We start from the raw sequence: 12,838 nt of genomic DNA, 5'->3' as shown, positions 1-12,838 counted from the left end.
TGAATCCAAGTCTTGAACAAGGGGCCTCACCCTCTCTAGCTCGAAAAGGATCCAGTTTAGTGATTGGATCACAAACCAATTGTTGATTAGTGGAACTTAAGGAACAAGACGTAATATCAGGGGCAAAACAACAAATTGACTCAGTCGTTATTACGAATAACCTATGAAGGGTCGACTTACTAGTTATAGTTAAATCATGTGAACACAAATATATCTAGAAGAGAGTGCAACTATCGAGCTATAGTGGTGTGACTTGATAGTTAACAAGTTTTAGCCAATTAATCTTAAAACGTTGAAGCTCATGATTTGTAGGTCCATAAGGTCTCTCTATTAGCTCGTAAAACATGAACACCTTGAATTAATAAATTGAGTGAATTTGGAATGATATCAATTTGAATGGTTCAATTTGAAATTAGGGTTTGAATTTGAATAAGTTCAAATTCGAATTAGGATTTGTATAATTATATTTGATATAATTAATTAACGTTTAATTTATTGAAATTAAATGAAATTGGAGAGTTTATAATATTTAAATATTGATTTAAATATCAATTACATGAATAGGATTCACGTTTAAAAGTAAGTGTGTGATTAATTTAATATTTGATATTAAATTAATTAAATATGTTTAATTAATTAAAAATCAAATTAATTTTCAATTTTAATTCAATTTAAGAAATTGAATTTTGTAATTTTGATTTGATTAGTTATGAATTAATTGAAAAATTGGAGATTAAAATCTGGAAATTGGAAGTCTTTTGAAGACTTAGTAGATTTTTCCCACAAACACCTAAGGAGGAGGTGTTGGTCTTCCAATCACACACAAATCCCACTTCATTTTGAAGTAGGTGTTGGCTGATGAGTGCAGGCGCATGCTGAAGAGTAATAAAACTCTCTAAATTGTAGAAGAAAAGGGTTCTTTATGGAGTTGAGAAATTAGTTCTTCACTCATCTTCTTCTTCCTCTCAAAAATCCAGAAAAATCCATCACATAATTCACCCAATTTGGAGTTTCACCACTCAAATTTAAGCTTGAGAATAGTAGAAAAGATCTTTCGGTAGTTCATTGCCAATTTGGAGCTGAAAACAAGTGAAGAGCAGCTTGGATTTCAGGGAGAATTCATCAAAGGTATGCATATTGAAACTCTTTTTTGTTTTTCTGAAAAAAATGTTTTTTTTACTCAAATTAAATGTAATTATAGTATTTATTGATTCTGTTTGCTTCCGTTGCATGTTAGTATATCCTGTCAACAATATAAAAAAATCTTATAAAAAAAAGTATATAAATATGTTTTATATACCAATGATATATTGTTATATCATTAGATTACATTTTAAAAAGTATAAACTATATAAATAGTAATAATATACACACAAAAATTGAATGTGATAACAAAATATATAAACAAATAATTAAAAAAAAAGATAAAACAAGATCTGATAACAAAAATAGATTCAAATAGATATTGTTGAAGAAAAATCAGGAAGAATCTCTAATTTAAATAAAGAAACACGAAAAATAAAGGTTAAGATCGCATAACTTCATATTACAACTAATTTAAATGTAGATCAGTTAATCTCAACTTTATGCTATAATTAATTGTATTTGTAAATGTATATTCATTAATTTTCAAAGTGCACCGAGGACAAACTAGAAATAAGTTTAACTTTATATTGCATTTTAAAGTTAACAACATGTTTAAACTAATGAAAAATAGTTAGACAAACCAAAATTGGTAATAATGTGCTCAAAAGGTTGAAGAGAAAGTTCTGTTTATGCTGAATTATTATTATATACAATGTATTTGCAAGATTCATAGGTAAATTAGAGAGTAGTCAACCACCACACAAAAATCATAACTCCGATTCAGAATTTCGATTTGTTGTAGTGTCTAATTCTAATTCTCTCTATGAACAAGATTTCATCTCCTTTGGCCAGAAAAAAAAGAAATTTGATTATAATAATGAAACAAAAGAAGATTGAATCGTCATATAAGAACAAATGAAACGAAAGGAGGAAAATCGATTGATCGATGGATAGAATCATTTGGTAAAATCAAAAGACGAGGATGAAAAAAAATTGAAACTAAGAAGGAAAAAACAAATGTATAAATTCAATCTTACTTATGCATCAATAACAAACACATGATTTTTAGAGAATGAAATGTAAAATAACCAAAAATGTTTTCAGAACCTTAATAATTGTATAATAATATATAATATAATATGAGATAAAATGAAATAAAAATATACACTAAAAATTATAAAAAAAAAAATAGGAAAAAAATTGAATCTAATAACCATATGAATAAACAAATGAAAAAAAAGAATAAAATGTGATAAGAAGGTAACGGATGAATAGAAAAAAGATGAAACAGATATGTATAAACAAATGAAAAAAGGATTTAGATAAAATTGATTATTGTAACAAATAATCAAAGAAATAGAAAAGTAGTTAGATAAAATCAAATATGAAAAGATAGATACCAATAAGATATTTGGGGAGAAAAATCAAGAAGAATTATTTCAATAAGATATTTGGGGAGAAAAATCAAGAAGAATTATTTGTTTAAATAGAAATCTAATAACTCATGGGTTTACAATCTAGGGTTTCATTTATTTAGTTTTTTTTATTGAATTAGTACGTTTAAATCTGATAACTAAATAATTACATTGTATCCATAACTACATCCTTACTTCAACCCCAACAATTACCGTGTATTTATATGAACACAAACCACAAAATGAACGACCCCATTAGAGACAAAATAGGAATTTGAAAAATATCCCACACGTGATTTACCAAACATGTTATTATTTTTCGATTTTAAAATTTTTCCAAACGAAACTTAAATCGTGCCTATGTATTCAAATTCCTCTAATTTATTTCTTTACCATTTTTTTTAAAAAGTTCATACAAGGATGAAACCCAAATTTCTTGGACGAGACCCAAATTTCTTACATTTTGGTAAAAAAAATATAACGTAGTTTTGATGATTAACAATTTTATTAGATTTAAGGTAAATTGTAAAAAATGCCCATAAACTTTACACTTTATATAAAAATGTCTATGAAGTTTTAAAAGTTTTAAAATACCCTTCAACTTTTAAAATGAGTTAAAAAATATTCTTATCATTAGATTTGGATGGAAACTGTGAAAGTTTTGTCACAAAAAAAAATACTCATGAACTTTCATAAGTTTCAAAAATACCTTAAATTTAAAACAAAAAAAAGTTTATATGAACAAAAACAATTAATACCGTCTTACCTCTCTATTTTCCATCTTTTTCTCCCTTCCCTTCTTCAATACACTCTTACTCCCCTTTCATATTTGTTTATCTAAAATAAATAAATAAATAAAATTACACACTTTAATTAATATATATGAACTATAATAAGAAGAAAGATAATAAATAAAACACCAAGAGATTTTAAGATTTGCATATTTTATCAAAATTGTACAATAGTAGTCGTGTGTGTTAATAACCAAATACTTTATTTTGTACGATAGTAGTTGTGTTTGTTCAATTTTCTTCAAAAGTTTGTTTTTTTTATAAATTAATTTACCTAGTAAATATAAAATTAGATTTCATGTTTAATAGTCAAAGCAAGTAACTAGTATACAAGAATCTTGTTTATCATGAGGACCATAATTCGAATCTCTCTACAAGTTAAGATTAACCTTCGTATTATTGATATATTAGTAACTTTTTATAAGGTTTGGAAATTCTAATTTTTAACCTACCCATTAAATAATGATATATTGTAAACTTATTTGAGCACGACTGGAATAGTGTTCAAGTCAATTTGTCAAAAATCGACACCTTCATATATGGGAAGCTAAATGATGATCGACTGGGTTACATGTGATTGACTAAGAAGCTACAATATACTCATAAATAAAAGGTTAAACCTCATTGACAAATCAACCTTAGCCTAACAAAAGATTTTAAATGATAAAGGGAATCTATTTCGATCCATAAATATCAACTTCAAGAACTTGAAATATACTTTCATCAAGTGCAATTGCCTAAGCTAAACTTAACCTATTTAACCAGATACTAGAAGCTCTCCATCAACAAGTCTCCTATAATTGTTAGGGAGAAGGAAAAAAGGGGCCAATCGCGAAGGAATCAACAAAATGATAAACATGAGAAGGACAATATGCATTTCCAAATTCCAAATCTTTTAAAATGACCAAAGGAAGGGGTGAAGGGAGAGAGAGAAGGAGATGGCTATAAATTTGTTGAGAACTGTACCCAAAGTTCAGACCTCCATAACTTCAAAACCTTCAACCTTTCTGTTTTTCACCACCAGAAGGTCCTTCTCCGTTCCCTCATACTCTCCAGTTGCGTTAGCGGTTTGTTCAATGTCTTATGAGAAGGAGCTCGCGGCTGCGAAGAAAGCGGCCTCTCTCGCCGCTCGCCTCTGCCAGGTAATCCTCTCTTTTCTAATACTTTTCTTATTTTCTATGAAATTTGTACAATTCTGTAAACGGGTGCCTTCAATGCTGAATTCAATTCAATATTTTGATTCGAACCCTGCTCATGTAATCCTTTTTTGACCTAAACCCAAGTTCTCAATTCGTCATACATTTCCATATCCTTCTTTCTCTGGTTTTGTTATTTACAATTCCTATCATTGGAAATTTTCTTTCAATCTTGCGCTCTTGGAGATTTCTGTAATTAACTATGCATCTCTTCTTAAGCTGATTTTTTAATCTGCTGTTTCTGGTCGCAGAAAGTGCAGAAGGGGTTGTTGCAATCTGATGTTCAATCGAAATCAGATAGAAGCCCAGTGACTGTAGCCGATTACGGTTCGTAAAGCTTCTGTCACTCAGTTTGCGTATTTTGTTGTTATCTATTCCAAGCCTTTCAGTCAGCTAGTCTGGTCGTTAGATCATGGTAATACTTATAATAAACAATATGGGAATATATCTTGTTTCCAACTCTTTTTTTGTTTAAAAATACGATTATGGTTGTCCAGGGAAATCTATGTATCTTGATTCTTGACTAATACCATAGAGAATCAACCCACCAGACCAACCTGAGTCTACAATATTTGGTATTCCAAAATCTTAGGATGTTCTTTTGACTTCCAAGTGGAATTCCATTTGTTTCTCTAGCTTGAGTTTTATTATATCTAGATACCGCATTGCTTGATCAGTGGCTGTGGCATTTATTTTGATCCACTTACCATAATCTCACGTTCGTTTGTAATTTTCATAGCTCCTACATGTATCTGATAATGAGTGGTTTCAAATATCTTCAAGGAAACTACTATTACAGTCTGAGTTTCCATGGAATGTAAATTGTGTTAACTAAGGAGATAAATGTCAACATAGAAGGAAATGTCAGGTTCTCAAATTATGAAATATTGAGAAAATCATTAAAGTAATGAAAATTTTGAAGTTTGAACGTATAAATAGTAAGTTATACATCATTATTATTATGATTTTGTCTTCGGCTTCTTCACTTCTTACGATCGATCCTTATTCCTTTTATTAAGACTGGGAAATCCCTTCCGAATTCTTGTACTGGCATCTAGATTAAAAATAAATTCCGTTAGTGCCTCATTGCCGCTTAAAGAGTTAATTTACTAGGACAGAAGTTGACTGGATTTTTGTTGCTCCTATGTTTCCAGGTTCACAGGCGCTGGTTAGTTTTGTATTGGAAAGGGAACTCCCTTCTGAACCTTTTTCATTGGTAGCTGAGGAGGTTCATATGTAGTTTGTATAATATTGTATGTAGATTCTATTTTCTTCGACTTATTTAAGCTAAATAATTTTGAAGTCTGGGGTCTCTAGGATTCAGGAGATCTCCGAAAAGAGAGTGGCCAGGAAACACTACATCGCGTTACAGAACTTGTAAACGAAATACTTTCCAGTGAGGGATCATATGGTGCTTCCACCTTAACGGCAGATGATGTGCTTAGGGCTATTGACAATGGGAAATCTGAAGGAGGCCCTACTGGTCAACATTGGGTTTTGGATCCCATAGATGGGACAAAGGGGTAAGTTAGCCAATCAGAATTCTCTCTCTATTATTTTGCACCCGTAATTGATGATTGCAAATGTCATACATAATCATGTAACTTCAAAGAATCTGGTAGCTTTTTGATTTAAAGAAGGGGTTTTAAGATCTACTCCTTTGAGAAAGTCTCTTTACACGTGATTAACTTTTATAGGATGATTAGTCTTTTTTGGGTGTTGAATAAATGAGGCGGAGTTGATTTCATCCAGTTAACCCTGTTTTTTAAATGTTTACTAATGAGTTCATATTGATGGGTTTATATGTCTATATCATGTGCATGTGTCTCTGTGTCTTAGATTTCTAAGAGGGGACCAATATGCTATTGCATTGGCATTGCTTGATGATGGGAAAGTAGTATTGGGTATCCTAGCCTGTCCAAATCTTCCCTTGGAACCAATTAGGAGCAACAATCAACATTCTCTTGTTGGAGATGTTGGCTGCCTTTTCTTTTCTACAGTTGGTGCAGGAACGTATATGCAGTCACTAACTGGTTCTACATTAACAAAGGTTCGTACTCCAATGAATTACTCTTCAGGAGTATTTTTATTTTTCTTTCTTAGTTGGAAAAAGAAAATTGAAATGAGATGAGGCATTTTGTTCCACTTTAGGTGAGTGTCAGTGCTACTGAAAATCCTGAAGAAGCATCTTTCTTTGAATCATATGAAACTGCTCACTCTCTGCATGACCTTACTAGCTCCATTGCACAAGTACGCCATTCTTGGTCCACATTTGATCTCTACCGGTTGTGTTTTATTCCTTGAAAGATTTATTCTGTCATTTGCTGAGATGATTAGTTACAAAACAGAAACTTGGTGTTAAAGCACCACCCGTTAGAATTGACAGTCAAGCAAAATATGGCGCCCTTTCCCGAGGAGATGGAGCCATATACCTTCGTTTTCCTCACAAAGGCTATCGTGAAAAGATTTGGGACCATGCTGCTGGATGCATTGTTGTTACAGGTGAAGTCAAAATTTTAGAGTTATTGAATCATTACTGTTAACATGAAACTGAGGGAAAACATAATTGAATTAATTTGTCTCTCGATACTTTCTATTATTCCATTATATGCAGATGGCGTTTTGCTTTGTTATGACATTTTGTTTTCGTTGAAAATTCTACAGAAGCTGGTGGAGTAGTTACGGATGCAGCTGGGAATGCACTGGATTTCTCAAGAGGAAGATATCTGGATCTGTACAAGGGTATCATCGTTACGAATCAGAGACTGATGCCATCACTTCTCAAGGCAGTTCAAGAAGCTCTTCAACAGACAGCTTCTTCAACCTTGTGATTTTTCGTACCCTTGATTCTGTTCAGATTGTTTTGAGCTCTGAATCCTTTTCTTCCACCCTCTCAACTGTTCCCTCAATTGCAACTACATTAGTCTTTCTGGTAGTTGTCTGTTTTTGAACTTCAACTGAACAAAATCTAGCAATAAAGCTCCTGTATTTGGGTTGTGCCCTCTCTTTATGATCATACCAGTAGACTAAAATATAACATCCCGAGAGTTTGAAGCGATGGATTCAAATTTCATGGTGGGTGAAAAATGACGAGGTTTATCTCTACTTATGTTATAAGATTTTACAAGGTAGTTATCAAAAAATGCAGAAAGAAGAAACAATCATAACATCAGAGATTGGTAAAACCCAATTAGGTGTAAATTACTTACGTCTGGAGGACATGATTTCCAAGAAAGATAACTTAGCTGTAATAGATGCACGATTATAGTGACTTTTGTACAACATAATCACTCAACAAATATTGGGAATTTCGTATGGATAGGTCAAATTTTGAGGTCCACTCGAAATTTGGCCCATCTTTCAAAAACACTCGAAATTTGGCTTGGGCCTTCTGATGATGTCAGTCACGTGTAAAATGTCAGTTTAGTCCTCAAAGCGTTCGGCAAAGCGTTCGGAGATGCGTGCGCATCCCAGTTTCCCGCTTGTTCATCTCGTTTCACACTCATTCCTCTCATTATTGTGGTTAATTTTCCACCAGTTTACATGTAATTGATAGCTGTTGTACGAATTTTCGAATACTTCGAAAAACTCACAATTCTTTCTAATCAATATAATGAAAAGTGTTGTGCACGCTAAGTCCCACTAAGATAACAAAATATTTTGACCAAATCGAGTATCAATCATTCTCATAAAACGCTATCTCTAAAAAAATTCATAACATTTAGCTGCAAAGTTTCCCAAATACCCATAAATTTATAACGTTCTAATCGCTGTTGAATTAACACATACCAGAAATTTCACATTCCAAGTAAGTATAAACATGACTGCGTTTTTCTCATTTACTTAAATCGTACGAGTCGTGACAGGAATAGTTTGTTTGTGAGTTGGTATTATGCTACTATAGATAGGCGAGAGGAAGAAACAAGAGTGAGGCTAGTCCAATATGAGGAAGGAAATATCGTGTACAATCTATTGAAGGAGAAAAATGAATGAGAGTGATTGTTAATGAGAGGAAGAAACGAGAATTGTTAACGAGAGTTTTACAGAATCTAAAATTTTAAATTTACTCGTTTGTGTATCGAAGGATGGAAGAGAAGCAGTTGTTCGTTCGATATGAAGGGTCATGGGATGAAAAGGAATAATGCTAGTGGAAGATGTTTAAAGGGTATCCTAGTGCCAGTGACATTGAAGTATAGTGAATTGAGAGATCGATCATTTGACCTTATGGAAATTAATTTTTCAGAGTTCAACTTGATAATGAGGGTGAAATATAGATTGGATTGTGAATGTTCTCCTGTATTTTTTATGAATGACCACGATATTAAATATCTGCCTTTGAAGTTGGATCTTAACAGATCACCGATATTCATAAGTGTTGAGAAAATTCATCAAGTGACAGAATTTGATGACATAGAGGCAAAATGTGAACCAATGCATGTGAGTGATATTAATAATGAATCAGATACTTTTCCATTGGTGGTGTTGATGGGAGACGACAACATAAATCCATGGGATTTGTATACTCATGGCCAGAAGTATGGCTGTATGAGAATGTTGTGAATGAGAATATCATGAATGAGTATGTTGTGAATGAGAACGTTGTGAATGAGACTCTGACTACTGAAAGGGGTGGTTCTGTCCTTACTTCGACCCTAATTCTCCATAATGACTTTGGTCATTTTATTGGTAATGTGCATCGGAGGATTGAGGCAGTAGAAGAGAGTTGTCCTCCTGAAGTTCGACCATCTGTGAGTACTGTGAGAAATGGAGACCTGCTCATGCAACCACATTCTTCATCTGGATTGGATATTGAGGAAGGCCAAATTTTCTTTTACAAAAACTATGTGGAAATGAGGTTTTCAAAATTGGTCATAAAGAATAATTTCAAGTTGCGACTTAGGAAATCAAACAAAAAACTATATAGTGTCCGATGTATCCACGAGACATGTAAGTGGGGAGTATGTGCAGTTAGAATGGATGCTTGTGACATTTTCCAGATCAACAAATATACTGCTCACACATGCTCAATTCAAGTCCTTAATCATGACCATAGGCAAGCTAGCACGTTTGTAATTGGCCAATTAATCAAGATAAGTTTGGTATTGGTCGTGTTGAAACCCCACGCCATATCATTGAGGATATGCGTCTGGAATATGGTGTGAACATAAGTTACGACAAGACATGGTGTGCAAGAAAAATTGCTTTCACTTTTGTAAGGGGTACCCCCGAGGAATCTTACGCCCTATTGCATGCTTATGGTGAATCTTTAAAGATTGAAAATCTGGGGACCATTTTTGAGATCGAACTTGAAGAATCTCAATATTTCAAATATATGTTCATGGCACTAGGTCCTTGCTTAAGAGGGTTTAAAAGTTGTCATTTGGTGATCGTTGTTGATGGCACTCATTTGAAGGGTAAGTACAAAGACACAATGTTGGTTGGTGTTGCAATGAATGGTAATAACCAGGTGTACCCTTCGGCATATGCTATCGTTGACAATGAGATTAACCGATCATGGAAGTGGTTTATGACAAATTTGAAAGCTACAATTGGAGAATGCTCTAATCTTGTATTTGTTTCAGATTGACACCAGACTATCACCAATGCAGTTGATGTGTATTCCTAACAACATTTCATGGACTTTGTACATTCCACTTAAAGAGGAATATCAATAAAACTTCAAGGATGAGGTGGTGGGCAAATTGTTTGATAATGCAGCAAAAGCATATTAGGAGTTCGCTTTCAAAATATATTGGGACCAAATATTGAAGTTCAAGAACGGTAGCTTTAGAAGGTATTTAGAGGATGCGGGTGTCGAGTGGTGGGTACAATGTTATCAATATGCAAATCGATATGATAACATGACGAACAATAGTGCCGAGTGTTTCAATTCAGTGACGAAAGAAGCGAGGAAACTACCAATACAACACTACTAGAATACATAAGGTGTTTGATACAGCAATGGTTCTATAAGCGGCATAATATTTGGTCAGTTGGCACATCAACACATTCAAAATATGCGAAGGAAATTATATCATTGGAATGTGAGAATGCCAGAAGATATTGAGTCAACCCAATCGATTGTTACAGGTTCCATTTGAAAGAGGTGGGTTAGACGGTATTGTTAGGCTTAACACACTTGATCATAGTTGCAGACAACTTCAGTGTTAGGAGATTTCGTGTTCACATGTTATTGTTATAGCTAGAGAGTGGAACATCAACCTATTCACCCTATGTAGTAAGTTTTATTCTGTGGAGTCACTTGTCCTTGCATACACAGAATTGATATCTCCACTTGGCCATGTGATGAAATGGAAGAAACCACCAGAGTATGCTGAAGTTATGATCCTTCAACCAAAAAGGGTTGTTCGAGTAGGATGAAAGCAGGTACAGAGGATCTCATCCGTTGGAAAACATTGATAGGGGTGTTCGAAAAACCCGGTAATCCGACCAACCCGGACCATCCCAACCCAAACCGCAAGGGTTGGGTTGGGTTAGATTTATTTTGGGTTGGGTTGTTGTTAAAAATGTTAAAAAATAATTAAATTCGGGTTGAGTCTCGAGTTACCCCATTTCAGGATCGGGTCGTAGCTAGAGAGTGGAACATCAACCTATTCACCCCTATGTAGTAGGTTTTATTCTGTGGAGTTGCTTGTCCTTGCATACACATAATTGATATCTCCACTTGGCCATGTGATGGAATGGAAGAAACCGCTAGAGTAAGCTGAAGTTATGATCCTTCAACCAAAAAGGTCGTTCGAGTAGGATGAAGGCAGGTACAGAGGATCTCGTCCGTTGAGAACATCGATAGGGGTGTTCAAAAAACCCGGTAACCCGACCAAACCTAGACTACCTAACCAAACCGCAAGGGTTGGGTTGGGTTAGATTTTATTTTGGGCTGGGTTGGGTTAAAAATGTTAAAAAAATATTAAATTCGGGTTGGGTCTCGGATTACCCCATTTCAGGGTCGGGTCGACCCAACCCGACCCGACCCGACTCGAATATATATATATATATATATATAAAGATTTTATGAAGAATATTGGTTTTTAATATATATATTGCCAAATATTACTTGGTCAAAAAAAAAAAAAAAAAAAAAACAGAACCGGTGACCCAACCTGGCCCAACCCGAAAATTTGGGTTGGGTTAGTGTCGGGTTGGGTTGACCCTCCAAAAAAGAAACTCAATAAGGTTCATTATTAGCCAACCCGAATTTTTGGGTTGGTCCACAAAAATCTTCCAACCCGGCCCAACCTGGACTATGTACACCCCTAAACATCGACCCCCGAGAAAATGCAAACGATATGGTGGTGTCGGCCACAATAAACAGACTTGTAATGAGCCACTCGTGAATATAGACAACCAAGTTTGTTAACATTCATAAGTTGTACTAATTTTTACATTCACAAGTTGTACTATTTTTACATTCACAATTTGTACTATTTTTTACATTCACAATTTGAACAAATAAGTATACAACTTGAAAAATACAATCTAGTAAATGAATGTATCAGCCCATAGCTCACAAGCATATTAGAATCTAAAATCTGCCATCTTCTCTTGAACCAACACCCCTTTTGTTGGAGATCCGGTAACCATATGCTCAAAATATTTTAAATAGAAAATACCACAATTTAATGTATTATGACCTTGTATATCTCCTGTTTCTGCATGATAAACTTGCCATGGGTCATGATATAAGTTTGGTTTCTTCTAATAAAGTATGCAAAAGTGAGCCGATAACGACAATGTATGTGTCAAAGGCATCAACATTAGTGCAATATCATTCATCGAGATGCATGATGGCATGAAATTGTATAACAATATCTGTCCTTTGTTCACGTGTAGTATCCAATCACAATCAGGATCCAATGTTCATGTAGGTTGATTACACTATATATCTAATCTATGTCAGCCCATCCTGGTTGGTGATTCGACTCCAAACCAAGTAGAAGGTTAGTTACACTATCTTATTTCGCCCATAGAGTCGCGACTTCTTCCTCGATCCTATTGTATATGGCTCTAAACAAGCTTTCGGGTGCCAAAAAGATCAAATGGTGCTATTGGCAAAGGATGAATTAATTGTTAATGAACTAAGTATACAAAATGAATGAATGAATTAATTAATTGAAAAAGCATATACATACCAATAATCCTGGTGGGAAATTCATAAACTTATGGATGCATATCGCAGGCTGAGTAAGCAACTTTCTCCTAAAAAACATAAATATGCTCTTAAGCACCTACAAATGAAAGTCTAACATGTTACTAACCAAAACAGAGTACATGTAATGATATAAAACTTGTATAACAAAATTAGTCCATACATCACATTTGATCCATTCAT

General features: G+C 33.8%; 1 protein-coding gene across 2 annotated transcripts; it reads left to right on the top strand.

The window, feature by feature from the left end:
* Window positions 1–4,046: 4,046 nt before the first annotated feature.
* On the top strand, window positions 4,047–7,504 carry LOC120072626 (SAL1 phosphatase-like). 2 transcript variants are annotated; one of them, XM_039025045.1, is made up of 8 exons: window positions 4,047–4,434; window positions 4,740–4,815; window positions 5,643–5,716; window positions 5,806–6,011; window positions 6,328–6,538; window positions 6,640–6,738; window positions 6,826–6,990; window positions 7,153–7,302. In XM_039025045.1, the coding sequence occupies exons 1-8, from the start codon at window positions 4,231–4,233 to the stop codon at window positions 7,165–7,167; spliced, it is 1,050 nt and encodes a 349-aa protein (XP_038880973.1). In that variant the 5' UTR covers window positions 4,047–4,230; the 3' UTR covers window positions 7,168–7,302. The 2 variants fall into 2 exon arrangements, with proteins under 2 accessions (XP_038880973.1, XP_038880972.1); XM_039025044.1 differs by having other exon boundaries at window positions 4,054–4,434; window positions 6,837–6,990; window positions 7,153–7,504.
* The last annotated feature ends 5,334 nt before the right edge of the window (window positions 7,505–12,838 follow it).

Source organism: Benincasa hispida, chromosome 3, assembly GCF_009727055.1.
Source record: "Benincasa hispida cultivar B227 chromosome 3, ASM972705v1, whole genome shotgun sequence".
Lineage (NCBI taxonomy): Eukaryota > Viridiplantae > Streptophyta > Magnoliopsida > Cucurbitales > Cucurbitaceae > Benincasa > Benincasa hispida.
Note: the sequence above shows the minus strand (reverse complement) of the source record. Positions and strands in the feature narration are given on the sequence as shown.

What these genes read in the sequence shown, in the direction of transcription:
- LOC120072626 (XM_039025044.1), top strand. Translation starts at nt 4,231, where the DNA reads ATGGCTATAAATTTGTTGAGAACTGTACCCAAAGTTCAGACCTCCATA. An exon ending in TTTCATTGGTAGCTGAGGAG is followed by an intron (nt 5,717 to 5,805) that starts GTTCATATGTAG and finishes TGGGGTCTCTAG; the next exon opens with GATTCAGGAGATCTCCGAAA. An exon ending in TTACTAGCTCCATTGCACAA is followed by an intron (nt 6,739 to 6,836) that starts GTACGCCATTCT and finishes GTTACAAAACAG; the next exon opens with AAACTTGGTGTTAAAGCACC.